The sequence below is a fragment of the Pararge aegeria genome, chromosome 14, assembly GCF_905163445.1.
Source record: "Pararge aegeria chromosome 14, ilParAegt1.1, whole genome shotgun sequence".
Taxonomy (NCBI): Eukaryota; Metazoa; Arthropoda; class Insecta; order Lepidoptera; family Nymphalidae; genus Pararge; species Pararge aegeria.
Window position 1 is genome coordinate 1,792,025 of NC_053193.1, and position 17,666 is coordinate 1,809,690.

At 37.5% G+C, this 17,666-nt stretch overlaps 1 protein-coding gene across 1 annotated transcript; it reads left to right on the top strand.

Moving 5' to 3' along the window:
• The first annotated feature begins 3,972 nt into the window (after nt 1-3,972).
• On the top strand, nt 3,973-16,592 carry LOC120629434. Its single transcript, XM_039898377.1, has 6 exons — nt 3,973-3,984; nt 4,162-4,350; nt 12,525-12,711; nt 13,304-13,443; nt 14,705-14,924; nt 16,423-16,592. Exons 1-6 carry the CDS (start codon nt 3,973-3,975, stop codon nt 16,509-16,511), a joined length of 837 nt encoding a protein of 278 aa, XP_039754311.1. The 3' UTR covers nt 16,512-16,592.
• The last annotated feature ends 1,074 nt before the right edge of the window (nt 16,593-17,666 follow it).

Consider the following 17,666-nt stretch of genomic DNA (forward strand, 5'->3'; position numbering starts at 1 on the left):
TTTTCTATAGGTATACTCCGTAAGACCAGTTTGTTCTTGTTTGTTCGTTTTTAAATATCTTAAGTTAATATATCCATGTTAAAGAAATTCAAACGTGTAGTGGGCCAGTTGTTCTACGAAATAAGCTCATAGTTTTCTGGTAAGTAAAAATAAACTTAAAAAGTATTATCGTAACAAAACTGTGACTAACCAAATTAAGTTCGAATTAAACTATTGTTGGAGAACGTGGGGATAGGACTTGGAATTATACATTTAGTTGTAGGAATTATGCAATTTAGTTGTAGTTCTAAAAAAAATTTATGTATTCAGTATCGCTAAGCCTTAAATGAGGTGTTTGCTGCTGTCCGCTGAGGAGTTCTGTCCTCTATCTCCAACCACAGTCAGATCTACACAAATTTTGGGCAAAATTAAACACCTCTATAGTACAAAAATAGTTATTTGAATCGGTTATAATTTGTCGGAGTTATGGTGTAAAATCGTTAAACACTTTTATCCCCTCTCCCAAAGGAACCTAGATTAATGTCGGGATAAAAAGGATCCTATATTACTTCTAACATTTCCAGGAATATGTGTACAAAGTTTCTTGAGGATCGGTTTACTAGTTTTTGCGTGAAAGCGTAACAAACAAACTTACATTGACATTTATAATATTAATATTATTATATCTATTTGCAAAACATGAAATATTTAGACAAGTATTATTACGAAATATATAAAGCAAAATAGAACTATTAAAGCAGTTCTATATTAATTAATCTTGTAGTGACGTCACAACATGTTTATGGCGTAGCGTAGGTAGCCAGGGGGGGAACCGCTAACACTTTTGACCGCCAGGCATGCAGATTAAAGTGGTTTAAGATTTTCTGGAGGCTTTGGCCCTGCCTAGTTAACACCCTACCGACACAGACGTGCCGCTAAGCGATTTAGTGGTCCCGCGCGTAGATACCGATTAGGGGTATGACTACCATACTCCCTAACAGGTTAGTCCGCTACCATCTTAGATTGCATCACTTCACTTACCACCAGGTGAAATTGCAGTCAAGGGCTTACTTGAAGCGGTATAAAAAAAAAAGCCTCTCTACAATATATTATGGAACAACATCTCATCACGCTATAACATAAGCATTCACCTACATAATTTTGCTACGTCTTGGCTTTTAACAAATTCCTTATCCGGGTTAAACCCGCGCTTACACTGGTAATTACTTTTGCATGCAACGGAGCGTAACTTTGCCCATACGCGGCTTAATTTTTCGGCTTTTGAATTTGTATATAGTCAGTCTTCAAGTAGATAATAATATTCTATTATAATAATAATAAAATAAGCCTTTATTGAACATACTTAAAAAAAAAATATATGAAATTTATCCTAATCTAAAGTTACTTAATAATAAACTTAAATATTATATAGTCTAATTAATAATAATAATAAGTTTATTTCAATTAACAGTTACACAGTAAATTAAAAATAGTACAAAATAAGGCAAACAAAAGGTAATGTGTAACATGGAAACCAAATTCGATAATACTGCTATAGTGCAAGACTGAGTCGCAGCTATTATCGCCCGTCTCTGGAGCGAGAACCATAGAATTAAATTAAATATAGTGAGATGAATAAAAATAGAGATTCAATTGCAAGCAGTGATAAACTCTATTTTTTTTTTCTTTTTCTATATTGACATAAATACATCCATAAGATTTTTTTTTTTGTCACCGGTTTTAAGATTGTCTTGCGTTTCTGCAAAGCCCTCCCCTAGAGCTTTCCAAATTTTGCTGTTATAGGTAACACCAGCCATCTTTCTAATATCATCCTCCCATCTAACACGCTGCCTCCCTTTCTTTCTTTAATTTTGTCTGGAACACCATTCGGTTATATCCTTCTATTATTTTTGGGGTAAATTTCTACGTATAATCTTCACCATCATAATATCAACACATTACCGACACATTAGTACATCAACACTCCCCTCTCGCAGGAGACGAACCAGGCGCCGGAGAGCAACCAATGACCTCCGGCCTCCATGAGTTGTAGGCCGGCGGGTGGCGAATTAGAGGGGAAGTTTGTCACCCAACTAATGACAGGCCTAAGAAGTTGGCGTGTAGCGCACGCCTCTCTGGAGGATTTGGCAGCGATCAGGCCATTGTGATAGGACCCGCCATGCACTGGGGGGTGAAAACCTTGGCGATAGTGCGGTGAATACGCAAGCGAACCCCGTGCTCTCACTTATAGGTCTATCGAGGGACACACAGAGCTTTTAGTGGGTGCAAGTCCCACATAACTACTCCGTTTCCCCCAACGGAGTGGTATGCGTCAGGCATTTTCTCGGTATAAAAAAAAAAAAAAAAGATATGGAGCTTTTTATGACAACGCCCGTCCAGGGTAGTACTACCACCCAGTGACGTGCATAGAGGGTATGCACAGGGTATGCAAATGATATAAAATGAGAAAATCTCCAGTACGATTTATAAATGTTAAAGTAATTTTATAAAGTGGATAAATATCTAACCTTTTGATAACTATAAATTCATATTTGCCAGATATTTTATTAAATTGATTAGGATTTTACAAATACCCTAATAATTATTAATTAATTCATAGATAGTTTTCAAGAAACAGTTAAAATTATATTTTATTAATAACCAATGTGCATGACATTGAGTTGGTGGGTATTTTTATATAAATACGGGTGCATTTTCGATACACCTCAGTCCTACATGGACTCGAACGATGCAAAGATACCTCCCGGTGTCTTAGTCGTTTGTCATAAGTGAGTCATTGTAAGAGTTATAAAAAGCCTACCCTTAAGTAAGTATAACTCGTACTGGAGATTTTCTTAATTTTATATCATTTGCGTACCCTGTGCATACCCCCTATGCACGCCACTGCTACTGCCATGCTTATTTCTGCCGCTTAGCAGCATTGTTGCAAAGTTGATGGACACAGAGCAACACTAGAGGATGTTTTCCTTGGTTTTTTAAGTTGTTGCTGTTGCTGTTTGTAAGGTTTATCAGGTGGACTATTTTCTTGGTCAACCGAGTGTTCACTATAAAAAAACTGCAGATTATGTATCTCATGACAGCCTTGTCGCGATCCCTGCTGTCAAACATCACTTTTGCATATAAAAAATACAAAAGTGGCGTTTGACGGCAAAGAACGCAAGATTTACGCCTGTCGCAAGCCTGGCGTGCGATACGTAATCACCGTCGTTTATCCCAAAATTAAAGGTCACCACCACACCACACGCATTTGAGAGCACTATAGAGAACTCTCAGACTTGTAGGTTTACTAACGATGTTTTCCTTCACCGTTGAAGCAAGTGATATTTTAATTACTTCAAACGCACATAACTTAAAAAGAGGTGCTAGAGGTGCGTTCTGGGATTCGAACTCCGCACCCCAAAAGTGAAACTGAAGCCTTAACCAATAGGCTATCACCGCTTCCACTCACAATACTTCGAACTTATACGAACGTATGCTACGTATTTTAAGTTTTATATGTCTTTGTAACATCCGTCGCTTGTAGTAACAACCACTTTCATCTTACACGAGATAGAACAAAGATTGTTAAATTGTAAAACGATGTTGGAAAAGAGCAACTGCTGAGTTTCTTGCCAGCTTCTTTTTGTAGAATTTGCCTTCAAAACCGGTGGTAGAGTCACTACAAACAGACTTACTTGATGTTTTGCTTATATTAGGCTAACAATAAATGAATTTTGATTGTTGCAATGTTAAGCGCGAAGTGACGTGAAATGGCGTAGGATGATATTGGACGTATGCCACTGTCACCATACCTGCTATTTTTGGGAAGCTGTTAGTGTAATTTGTTACACTGTGTGTCAACTTTATGTACCTCATAGCTATTGCATATTGGTAAACAGCTTGTTTGTAACGAATCACATTACATCTTTATTGACTTTGTGTACAACCAATTTTTAAGGCTAGAGAGATATAAATTTTTCGTTTATGTGGAAAATGTATGAGGTGGTTTGGCTGACCTGACTATAGTAACTGGATGAGATCCTCACATAGGTTTAAATCATTACTAGAATCAGAATTAATATATGTATAATCATCATCATAGTATCAGTATTCTGCTATGGACCTCATCTTCACTAATTTAATCTTTCGAATATAGTTATCTATTGCCAAAAATTTAATTAGCTTTTTCTTTGTCCAGTGATAGTGACGGCACACAACATCACCTACCTGGAGGTGCCCCAGTACGGCGACCCAAGACGCGACGGTGACCTCGTCTGCCACTACGTCAGCGAAAAGGGGGACCCGGCACTGCATTCCGTGAAGTGGTACCGGGATAACAATGAGATATTCCGCTTCACGCCTGGACAGCAGGTATGTTCATATACCATAAGTACCAACCAACAAAATCACCTGTTTAAAGCGCTGTGTGATAAAGATCCTCGACGACACAATAAAAACTAGTGTATTCGGAATTGCTTTTCAATACTAGTGTTCGTTCTTGTGACACAAACAGCTATTTGTGTGAATTCGATTTTCGAAGTTGATGTGAAAAATTTGCCGCGTGCAGTTTAGCTGTAAAAAGCTATTCGAATGCTGGCCCAACGCTGAAAGGCTAAATGCTTTATAAACGCATGCTGAAGAAAACTTGGCTTATTCGCATTCGGAATACGAATAGTTTCTATTAAAAAAAAGTAATGTTAAGTGCAATATGAAGCAATTATTTATTTGCTTCTGTTTAGAAACAAATCTTACTCTTTTGGTCGAATGTGGTAACGTTTTCTTAAGCACTAATTTGTAACACATTTTCTCTAAACGCACTAAACTCATCTTGTAGGATACATAGATACAAGAGAACTGAACATAGATGAGAGAATAAGTAGGTACAGTGTGAGACGCTTTCCGAAGTGAAGTAACCGTTGTTTTTGCTAGGGATAATAATAATTTACTAGGTAAATACTAATAGAAGGGGTGATAGCGCATTGGGTAGGAGCTCGACCTGGCTTTCGGGGGGCTGGGTTCGAATCCCAGCACACACCTCTAACTTTTCTACGTCATATAAAATATCACTTGCTTCAACGGAGAAGGAAAACATCGTGAGAAAACCTGCCCGAGAGTAAGATATAATGTTCACAAAGGTGTGTGGAGTCCACCAATCCGTACTGGGCCAGCGTGGTGGACTACGGCCTTAACCCCTGCTCATTGTGGGGGGAGACCTGTGCTCTGTAGTGGGCCGGTAATGGGTTGATGTGATGATGATGATGACTACTTTAATCATTTAAAATACTTAAAAACGATTTGATAGAATATTGGATAGAAGTAGGCGTTACTTTGCGGAAATCCATGATATATTATGAAAATTAAGCTTAATTTGCTATACTCCGCGAAAAGCAGGAGAATCTGTGTGGTGTAATTTATAATATCTTCAGTCCTTATACTCCAGACCAAACAGATCTTCGGCAATGTACCCTCTACGCACGTTTCGCTCCTCGCATTTTATACCTTAACTAGCTGTTGCCCGCGACATCATCTGCGTTTGATTTTGTTTTTGATGGGGCATTCAATTCAGTTGTAGTTCTAAAAAAAATTAAAGAATTCAGTAACGCTATTCCTTAAATGAGGGGTTTGCTGCTGTCCGCTAAGGAGTCCTGGCCTCTATCTCCAACCGCATTCATCTGAGCTACACAAAGTTTGGGCAAAATTAAACACATTTTTTAACCTCTATAGTATAAAAATAATAATTATTTAAATCGGTTATAATTTCGGAGTCGGAGTTATAGTGTAAAATCGTCAAACACTTTCATCCCCTCTCCCAAAGAAACCAAACTTAATGTTGGGATAAAAAGTATCCTATATTACTTCTAACACTTACAAGAATATGTGTATAAAGTTTTATGAGGATCGGTTAAGTAGTTTTTGCGTGAAAGCGTAACAAACAAACTTACATTGCCATTTATAATATTAGTAGGGATAGAGATAGATAAGGTATAGAAGGATAATTTTTCACTTTATGTATAAGGTATAATATAAGGTATAAAAGGCGACACATTTGCCTAATTTTTCACTTAATAATCATTCATTGTAAAGTCAACATCTCCAGCGTCCTGCGTTGTAAAGTCAACAAGTCATTATATGCGATTCGAAGAGCCTCTGAAACTACTCCGACGCATTGGAAGCTGAAAATATTATCACAATTTCCCCGATATCATTAATTAAACCGCAGATGCCACCCACCTCAAAACTCATATCCAAATATACATTTAAAGCCCTATCTCTGTAATTTATTATATTATTTGCGGTGCACACGCAATAAATCAAAGTGTCGAATAAATTAATTGTTATTCATGTATTCTTAACAAATCGCCCACCTGTTGTGCGAGGGCGCTTCAAACGGCGTGAAACGATATGCTTAATGTGTATATATCTCACTTATAAAGGTAGCATGAGGGAAATGTAGTCTTACAACTTTTCAACGGCGATTACACCGGAAATTTAACCGTATATATTTTTTCGTATGTCGATGAAATATGAAAATAAATATTTCGGTTCCTAACAAAGCGTTTTTAACTAAGAACATTTCGCACAATACGTCATACCCTATCCTTATCCCTACTAATATTATAAATGTGAATGTAAGTTTGTTTGTTACGCTTTCACGCAAAATATACTTAACCGATCCTCATGAAACTTTGTACACAAATTCTTGGAAGTGTTAGAAGTAATATAGGATCTTTTTATCCCGACATTAAGCTAGGTCCCTTTGGGAGAGGGGATAAAAGGGTTTGACGATTTTACATCGTAACTCCGATAAATTATAACCGATTTAAATAATTATTTTTGTACTATGGAGGTTATAATATGTGTTTAATTTTGCCTAAACTGTGGTTGGAGATAGAGGACAGAACTTCTCAGCGGACAGCAGCAAACCCCTCATTTAAGGCTTAGCGATACTGAATACTTTAATTTTTTTTAGATCTACAACTAAATTTAATGCCGCATTAAAAAACAAAATCAAACGCAGACGAAGTCGCGGGCAACAGCTAGTATTAAAAGTTTAAATATGTAGTTATTCCAAAACCCGAACCATAGCGGTATTAATAAAATAAATAAAAAAATATACTACGGCAATACATACATCGCCATCGAGCCCCAAAGTAAGCCTAGCTTGTGTTATAGGACTAAGGTGACGAATGAACATTTTTATGAATAATATGCATACTTATAATATACTGATATATACCCAGACACTGAAAACATTCATGTTCATCACACAAACATTTTCCAGTTGTGGGAATCGAACCCACAGCCTCGAACTTAGAAAGCGGGGTCGCTGCCCTCCGCGCCATTCGGCCGTCAAACATGTCTCGTAAATCCGAAATTGTGTTAGTTTGCTCGGGGTGCATAGTATTTAATTAATTTTTAGTAAGTTTCACCTAATGTAAGGAAATTCCTAGGCCTACCTTTCACCAACCGCGCACGGGTCCCTCCCACAGTCTCTGTCGGGTCTCTGTAGTAGGCCGTTATGGGGTTGATGTGATGATGATGATGATGTTACTTTTACGGACCCGGATATACCCCTTTGACCTGGTGAACATTGTAGCCGTCAGAACAAAAATATAAAAAGGTAATGTAATAGTAAAATGTTAAAATAAATTCCGCCTTGAAAGTAAAATTATTAAAGGAAGGTGTACTAAATATAGAAAGCGGGAAAAAATATGAGAGAGAAAATAATTTGAAGTGTTCTACAGAGGTTCTATATTCTCGAGTGGGGGCTGTTTTTTCTAAATACGAGCGAAAGCCTTTGGTTATTTTTAATTTTTGAAATTGCTTCCTCTTATTTAAATGAGATGGGTCTGCACGCAGATACTTGATTGCGGAGCTGTTTTATTTATCTGTTGGCTAGGCTGCTTAGTTTTTTAGCAATCAAATTCAAAATTCATTTATTTCAAGTAGGCCTAATATAAGAACTTTTGAAACGTCTGTTTGTTGTGACTCTACCACCGGTTCGTAAGGCAGATTCTACCGAGAAGAAGCCGGCAAGAAACTCAGTAGTTGCTCTTTTCCTCCATCAACAATTCACATTTTACATTTTAACATTCATTTTTCTATCTTGTGAGAGATGAAAGCGGAGCCAGATGCTTCCAAGCAACCTTGTCATTGAGAAATTCAATTGTATAGTAACCTCGCTGTAATGAATGTGTTTTAACAAATTCTTTAAACTTTTGCATTGGCCGGGTCCACAATCATTTTAGGAATCATATTATAAAAGCGTATACTCAATCCCACAAATGACTTCTGTACCTTTCGCAGACGATATGCAGATGACACTTATTTATGACCATTTCTTGTAACTCGACTATTTATGTCCACTTTTTGTTTATAAAGACTAATATGTTGTCTTACAAATACTATATTATTATAAATATATTGTGAGGCTACAGTATGTATGCCTATTTCTTTAAACTTCTCACGGAGGGATTCGCGTGATTTAAGTTTATATATTGACCATACAGCTCTTTTCTGCAATAGTAAATAGTAGTAGAGATATATGTGATTTAGCTCGTCTGGGGAAGTACTTATTGTCTGGTGGCAGGCTTTGGCGGTGGCTAGTTACCATCCTAGCAACAAAGACGTGCAGCTAAGCGATTTAGTGTTCCGATGCGATGTAGCGCAGAAACCGATTAGAGGTATGACTACCATACTCTCTAACAGGTTAGCCCGTTAAAATCTTAGACTGCATCATCACTTACCACCAGGTGAGATTGCAGTCAACAGCTAAGTTGTTGTGGAATAAAAAATTGGCGACATCGCACCGGAACCTAAATCACTTAGCGGCACGTCTTTGTCGTTAGGGTAACTAGTCACAGTCAAAGCTCCCACCAGACCAGTTCAGAGAAAATTCAGAAATTATAAAATTTCGGGAACCGAACCCGGAATCTCCAAGTTAAATTCACAGCGCTCACTGTTGGGCCAGGGAGGTCGTCAAAAATGTGCGAAATATTGCACTGTTTATATGCCATGGTTTCTACTTAACATGAGTTGCCATCAGCTTGATCTGTCAATTATTTCAATAAAAACGCTAAAAGTTGATTTAAGTCATAGCTAGACAAACGGACGGACAAACGGACTTAGCAAAATTATGAGGGCTTTTTGGCTAACCCTAAAAAAATATTATCTTACCTCCATTCAAAATAATATCATAATTTATAGAGAAAAGCAAAAAGGGTCAAGCGTTGTAAAAATTAAGTTAATTACTTTACTTATGTAACTAAGTTATTCGGGGTCCCGTCCCTTCATAAATTATTACACTTTAGCAATTTGGGTAATGCCGAGACGAATATTTCATAAACTATGCAGATAATTACGAGGAAGATAAATTATTTATCTACTTAAAGCACCTTTCCATCCAGTTTGTACCATCCCCGTGTACACAATAATAAATAAATAATAAATATACTACGACAATACACACATCGCCATCTAGCCCCAAAGTAAACGTAGCTTGTGTGAGGGGTACTAAGTTAGCTGATGAATATTTTTTCCATGAATGTAATACACATAAATACTTATAATATACAGATAAACACCCAGACACTGAAAAACATTCGTGTTCATCACACAAACATTTTCCAGTTGTGGGAATCGAACCCACGACCTTGGACTCAGAAAGCAGGGCCGTTGCCCACTGCGCCACTCGGCCGTCAAAATGTCCCATGTCTACCTCGTTGGTCTACTGGTTAGCATTTCCACAAAGGATCCCGGAGTCCTGTGTTCTACTCCCGAGTCGGTCCAAGTATTATAAGATACTTTTGCCCGGGACTTCGTCTGCGTGGCCTTCAGAATTGGGTCTTAAGCTTCGCCCGCTAACAATTTTTAAACCGATCACGGGGACTACTTGAGAGATCGATATAGAAAGTACATGTCCTTTTTCGTAGTATAGGTGACGGCTTAGCTCGTAAATAATTTTAAATTTTCTCCCGTGAACTACTGAAGGAATCAGGATATAAAGTAGCCTATATTTTTTTCCTGTCAAAATTCAAATCCGTTCAGCCGTTTTTGCGTGATTGAATAACAAGCATCCACACTTTAACATTTATAATTTTAGAAGGATTGGTGATATCGAGTTTCTCTACCAGACTGTTATCATCATCGTCAATTGTTGGGCATAGATCTTCTGTAGGGAGCTTTAGAGACTCCCAGGGAGCAGCTAAACCTAGTTGGGGTCTACCAACGTACCTTGGGACCCAACGCCAATCGGTTTTCCGAGCTATGTGAGCTATTTGCCCACCTATTGCCGATATAAGTTGGTAGTATATCTTTTTGCGACAGTGCTGGCCTGGGCATATGCTACCATGTTTTTTTCTGTTCCGGTCTGAGGGGCGTGGGTGCCGGTATAATTACAGGCATATGCGGTATGAGGCGTAACACCTACACCTTAGGTTGATGGACACGTTGCAAGACGTCTTTAGTGACCTGCGAAGAAGAAGAAGAAGAAACATTTTATTGCACGTATAACATACAGGAAAATAAACAGTAAGGAGTATACAGTACACAATGTGGGCATGCAAAGGCAGCCTTATTGCTGCAAGCAATCTGCAAAGAGTTGTTCTTGGTCCGTTATTTAAAAAAAAATTAAGCTTCGCGACTCTAGTTGAGCTATTCGGTCTCTAGTCAATCGTGCTAGTAAATCTTGTTAGTAACTCCACGGATATCCCGATTCCTTATTAACGCTGTTTCATCAGTGTTGGCAGTGGAATTACAGGAGATTTTTAGCACGCTTTACCCCGTTATCGCTGTCAGAGCTATGAATAGCGGGCGCTAGGGCCTGTGGTTTATTTATGCTTCCCATCAAAACAATCGGCACTTGGTAGGCCATTTGTGCAGACAATTCTGAGATCAACCATCACCAACCACCAGCTGTCGGAGCCTCGTCGGTTGGATGGCAGAGTGAACTAGGGATAGGTTAAGTTGGAAATTTGTTTACTGGCAACTCTACACCCTCAATTATGATCCACGTGTCCATTATGTGTTCACTGACCTCTATTATACTACATAGCATAATAGTATACTAGAAGTATTTAATTTTGATGTGGTTACTTTTTCAATGGTTTTCACATCGGTTACCGATGCCTAACGGATGCCAAAACAAAGCTCTTTATATTTCATACAAAACGTCACGGTTTTACCAGCTACAAAAACACATGGGCTTTTTACACCACTTTTATAACGGCATAGTACCGGAAAATGTTTTATCGGGCAGTCCTGAAACTGTAAAAACACCACGTTGCCACGATTAAAAAGGATTCTAGTATTTTATCTATAGATAAAGCTGATATAATTTGAACATTTCTTTATAAAAATAAAGTTTTTCATATCTTTATTTTTTTAAAGCGGGCTTCGTAGTAATTACCGTATTACCCACTCAAAAAGTATTTTCACAATTTAAGTAAAACTGCTTTTGATTTATAATCTTAATCCACTTGAGCTTAGCCTAAATATATTAAAGATTACATATATGATAAAAAAGCATGGGTATGAATTGCTTTAACTTCATTTCTAAACATTAACTCGACTGTGAGATGGTGATAACAAAAAAAATACCAGGCTAAGTTTTTGTGGGCTCTTCTAGATCAGGGCGCGTTGGAAACCCTACTAGCATTAGTTTCAAGTTAAAGAATGCAGTTATCACCATCACTGACATTGGTGTTAACATGTTAAAAGTATGAACGTTTCGCTTCAATTTCTGAATTTTTGACTGCAATCTCTAGTGGTAGCTGCATCATCATGCAATCTTTGATGGTAGTGGGCTTAACGTGAAAATTAAGCTTAATTTTCATTGTAAAAATAAATCATTTCGAATTCCGAAAACTACCGCCTGCTTATATCCTGTCCAACGGCAACAATGACGCGCGCCCTCCGCATACTCAATGTCATATCAGAGCAATGTGATTTGTATTGTTGCGCTCTGAGTGAATTTACAAGGATCGCAATGTGAATAGATAATTAAATATCATAGGATATAGCATAAGCATGTTTAGATTTTTTTTTTTTAAAAAGCTACACTATCGCATTAGGTTTAAGTATTCTGTAATAATAGTGTTAGAATATAAATAAATAAATAAAAAAAAAATAGAATATGTCAAAGATTTAAGTTGTATGAAGTTTTTATTTAGTAATTCCTGATTCTGTTATAGTGCTTTCAACATTCATATTTATCATCCATCAAGTCATTACCTGTCCCCTTTAGAGCACGTATCTGATATGAAAATTAAACTTAATTTGCTATACTGCGCGAAAAGAATCGCGGATTATAGCAAATTAAGCTTAATTTTCATATCATGGATTTCTGCAACACAACACGTGTCTCCTCTCAAAGTGAGAAGGGTTTAGGTCGTAACCCCACACGCTGGCCAAGTGCGGATTATAGAATAGAACATCATGGATAACTCTCAGGCATGCAGGTTTCCTCACGACGTTCTATTCACAGTTGAATCAAGTTTAAAAAAAAAATGCAGTATAATTTTTACACATGTTCTTTGTTTGATCAGCCTCCAACAAGAGCCTTCAACACCACATCCGGGGGCGTATCTCGCGGAGCCTGCAACATGCATAGCTGTGCCATCAGCGTGGCGCTTCCCAAGAAGGTCAACACCAGGATCTCGTTCACGTGCGAGGTCTCCACCGAAGGCCCGCGGTTCGCTGTTGTCAACCAGACAAAGTATTTGTCTGTGGCTGGTTAGTGGAAAACCTTCTTACGAGTAAAATGTAGACTACGGGAAAAGCAATCAATGACACTTTTTTTTTGTTATCTGAACGTCATCTCTTGGGTGCATTGATTTTGAATACACAGATATAAATGATTAAATTAAAATGTCAAAAATTCAAAAGAAAATGTTCGTATTAACGGGTAGTTGCACAAATATTACCGTTATCACAGCACAAGTATTATCAAAAACATAACACTAAAATAAGACTTAAAGTGACATATAATTTACACAGTAGAATTTTAATTTTTTATTGATAATAAACGTAGATTTGAACTTATTCCAAAATTTAAAGTAACTCAAACAATACTATTATTTCATCTCTAAAGAAACTGCAGACAAAAATACTATTTATGTTACTTCAAGTGCAAATTTGCACTACGGCTTTTCAGTTATTCATCAAAATATAAATATATTCTTCATGTAGGGATTACTGATTATCTTGATTATCATAAGTTTTATTTTTAGTATTAAAATGATGGCTTACTTAATAAGTAAATATCTAAAAATAGTGTTCATTGCAAACAATTTGAATAAAAAAAAAACTATTTATTTCAATACAGTCACGCTGAAAGAAGATCCAGTGATAACAGGAGCATCTGGCACAGTTCAGCTTGGTGAGGACGTGCTGTTGAACTGCTCAACTAAACCCGCCATGCCAGCTGCCAACATCATGTGGTACGTCGATGGGAAACCGGAAAGGGTAACTACATTTTTAGATGATGGACATTAATTATTTTAAGTGTAAATAAGACAAATATTTATTACACACTGCATTGACGTTTACATACAAAACAGCACTATTTGTTAGTGATGTAATGGATATTAAAAATTCCTTTTACACTAGTGGTGTAAAACGGTAGTGCCAAGGGTCCAAAACTTTTTCTTCTGTGATTGAGATTTGAATCTCTGACGAATGTAGCGTGGAAACCGAATATGTAATACAAATAAGCCCCTATTCTAAACTAGTTGTTGCCCGCGACTTTGTCCGCGTTTTTTTATTTTTTTTAAGTTTATTCTTGTAAAAAAAATCGGGTGTAGTTTATACACCGAAACCTGTTGACTTCACAATGAATAATTGTTAAGCCTTAATATAAATAATCCGTTTATGTATATTATGGATTTCCGCAAAGTAACGCCTGCTTCTATCCAAATATTAGTAGTCCTCAAAAGCACAACTCACCAGACCAATGTTGGTAGTTGCTGAATCTCTAATGTATGTCTTCCTCCAACATTTTCAGTGTGTGATATAGAGGCCCATTGCTTTTGTTGATATCCTTTACTCCGCTTACCATGTCTAGGGTACCAGTTGGGGACAATTGGGGGTAAGGGTTTAATATAACTGCCATACTAACAGGTAAGCCCACCTACCATCTTAGACTGTATCGTAACTTACCACTAGAAGAAGAAGAAGAAGAAGAAGAGTAAGAAGAAGAAGAAACAATTGCACGCAAAACTTAAAGAAAAAGAGAGAGTAAGAAGTGTACAGTAAAACACGTTGTAGGCAAAGGAAGCCTTATTGCTGCAATCTCTTATAGGCAACCTTTATAAATTGGACTTATAGCAAGAGAATGGGATAGTGCACATAGTGTTCTAATATATACAAATATACCAAACTGTATAGATACAAACACATAAATAAATATACATTCTATATATAAATATATATACAATTAGATTTTAATACATAATACACATGCAATAGTAAAGCAATAACTTCAAATGCTATCACTCAAAGAGAGGTATTAGTCCTTCAGACGACTCTTAAATATAGGAAGGGAATTACACTACTGCGGATTTCATCAGGGAGATTGTTCCAGAGCATGAACTACCGAAGGAATCCGTTTTCAAAAAGGCAGTACCAGACGGTTACTAGGTGGAATCAAAGGTTAAATCGAGAAGCAGAGAGTTTGCAAAAAGAAAATTTATAACTCCAATTTTCTCAACAGCTTTTTTGTCCACAGTCCGACCCCTGGATGAGTGACAACACGGAAGTATCCGCAGCAGACAACTTCGGTCTCCGCTCCAGTTGGCGTCCACTTCGGGTCCGAGTCGCCACTGGCAGAGGGTTCATGGCGATCCGATGTGAAGCCACGCAACCAAGCAGGCCACCATACACCAGGTCTACGAACGCGAGCCTCGAGGTCGCCAGGTCCCCCCATTTGTCTATGTACACTGCATTAGGTATGTATACTTAAAAACCTGTAGCCTTGGTACGGGAAACGGTGATAGCCCAGTGGGTAGGACTTCTACTTCTCATTCGAGCGGCTGACTTTTCTAAGTTATGTGCGATTTAAGCAATTAAAATATCACTTGCTTCAACGGTGAAGGAAAACATCGTGAGAAAACCTGCATGCCTGGGTGTTCTCCATAATGGTCTCAAACGTGTGTAAAGTCCATAAATAAGCACTAGGCCAGCGTGTTGGGCCATTAGCCTCTTCTCATTGTGGGAAGAGACCCGTGCCCTGTAGCTGTGGCCGGTAATGGGTTGATATGACGAAAATGATGATGAATTTCTTGTTCTTCAAAATTTTTGTTTTACAATCGTTGCGCCAGAGATAAAGATTTGTAGGCAAATTTAAGCTTTAATACAACACAATAAGTTTAATTTTACTTCGATGTTCAAGTTTTTCATACTCGATTACGTGTCGTCGATTGCGAGCGAGCAAATCATGCACAATGGTGGGTCACCTTGGTCCGTCGGGGGAAGTACTACCGATGTGCTTTTCTTAACCGCTAAGCATTGCTGTGTTCCGGTCTGAAGAGTGTGGCTGCCGGAACAATTACAGGGACATGAGGCTTAGCACCTATGCCTCAGGTTACTTTAAGGTGTTTGGTGGAACATGCTCCATACATGCCCGGAATTTTTGTCTGTTGCACGCCTCATAAGCAAAGCGTTGAGGTGGGTATTACTGTCAGTTTACGCACACCGAGTGATTCTCCAACATAAAATGTCACTTTTTTTATTCTTTATTGCTTTTATAAGTGAATATAAATAGACAAATGTTGAGAAAAAACACAATTTTTAACACTCATGATATTTTTAAATCTCTTTTTATTATTTAAACTAATTAAAAAATTGTTTTAAAAATCTCTTGGACGTCCGTGTGTCTGTATGTGCGGATCCCGTATCTTGTGGTTACGATAACGAGCGAAATACTTCACTTATCAAGTTGGTTTTTTTTATAGGCTTCAGTATTTTGAGGAATAGAAGCCTATTACTTTTTACGGTATAATTAGATGTAGTTTAATTATTATTTACAAATAATCTCAATTTTATTGAAATGAATGAGATTATGAGGCGTGCAGTTTTGGATTTTCCAACTATTTATTGATTACTAACTGTTGCCTTCATTCTTCGTCCGCGATTGTGACGGTTTTTTATAAATCCCGTGGGAACTCACCGTCCATTCAACTAGCTCTATGCCTAAAATCAAGTCGAGTAGTTGCTCAGTTTGGGCGTAAAGTAAGCACAAACAAACGCACATTCCCATTTATAATATTAATAATAGTACAGATTGTTTTCCACTTAGCATCAGTAATTGTTTCATATGCATTCATCATTACGTAACAAATCATCATTTGTTTTAAGTGGTGTTCTAAACAGAGTTGGTTATAATTTGCTGATCAGCATAGCGTCGGCTCATCTGCATTAGTTTGTACGTCTGTTCTTTGTCCACAGGTTCCAGCAACAGTAATGCGGCGGTGGCGCTAGCGACGTGTATCGCAGTACATATATTTTCTAAATACAGTGCCTTGAGTAAACTCTAAGCGGGGATAGGGGTTTGATAATTGTATAAACGATAGTTCGTAGGTAGTTCAAAACTTTCCACCCACTCTTCTCGTGTGACGTTTAGACTGGCCGCACATTGGACATGGCGAGCCGCGTCCCCTTAAAAGTTATCGGCAAATCATTGCTGTTAGGAGTAATATGCATGTGAATTAAGTAAAAGGTATCTTTTAATAAACTTTATTTCTTAAGAATTATGTCTCCATTAATATTGTTAGTTTTAATAACTTTTTGGGTAATAATTATTATAAAAAGTGCACCTTAACTTCTGGAATAACGACATTGGTTCGACAACTGTGACGAGATAGTTTATGACAACAAAATGTCAATAAAATCGAGTGTATAGTAGTTAGGTGTTACACTTCTCCACTTTTATTGGCTGTCATAGTCTATGACGACGCCACACAAATCATTCAAAAACGTGCGTTTTAGACGTTTGTGCATTAAATTACGGTAAAAACAAGCAAGATAATGCTGAGAAAAGCTATATCTAGTTTAGTTTTGTATATAATAGTAATAGTAGAATGATCTGGGGTAAATCTATGTATGGAGATGCATCCAACTATAAGCTACAGATCCTGGCGGACTGAAGTTGACTCATGGAGACGTTCACGTATGTACCATATACCATTGAATTCCTAAAAAACTTTATCTCCGCTGCTACTGGTGATTTAACTTCATCGGTCGCCCGGTAATAATCAAATCTCTCTTTCTTCAAATTTATAGTGCTTATTGTAATGGCTATTAAAGTGTGTCATAATAACACTGCTATAAGCAACGGCATTAAGCCCATAGTACTATGGTTATTTATTATTACGCCATTGCATTGTACTTTTATTTTTTAAATGGTTTGTTCTTCATCGCGTTGCTGGTTTGACCGATAGGTTGCACTGAATGGCGTGCGGTCATAGGGCATTTGATCAGCTGGTAGATTAAATAATATAGGACATTTCTGCTCCAGTACGAGTTATAGCCAAACTCTGCGGTAGACCGTGCTTTAACGCATATACGAAGCATTCGTCTACAGACCACTACTGCAGTAAGATATTCATCTCAAGTAATAATATGGAATATACAAATTTATGTATTACAGCTTTACAACCTGGTTAAGTTTGTTGTGGGCTCTTCTTGGACCA

Excerpts from the sequence above, each read along its gene's own strand:
- LOC120629434 (XM_039898377.1), top strand. Across the intron at positions 4,351-12,524 it reads GCTTCACGCCTGGACAGCAG|CCTCCAACAAGAGCCTTCAA; the intron begins GTATGTTCATAT and ends TTGTTTGATCAG. Across the intron at positions 13,444-14,704 it reads TCGATGGGAAACCGGAAAGG|TCCGACCCCTGGATGAGTGA; the intron begins GTAACTACATTT and ends TTTTGTCCACAG.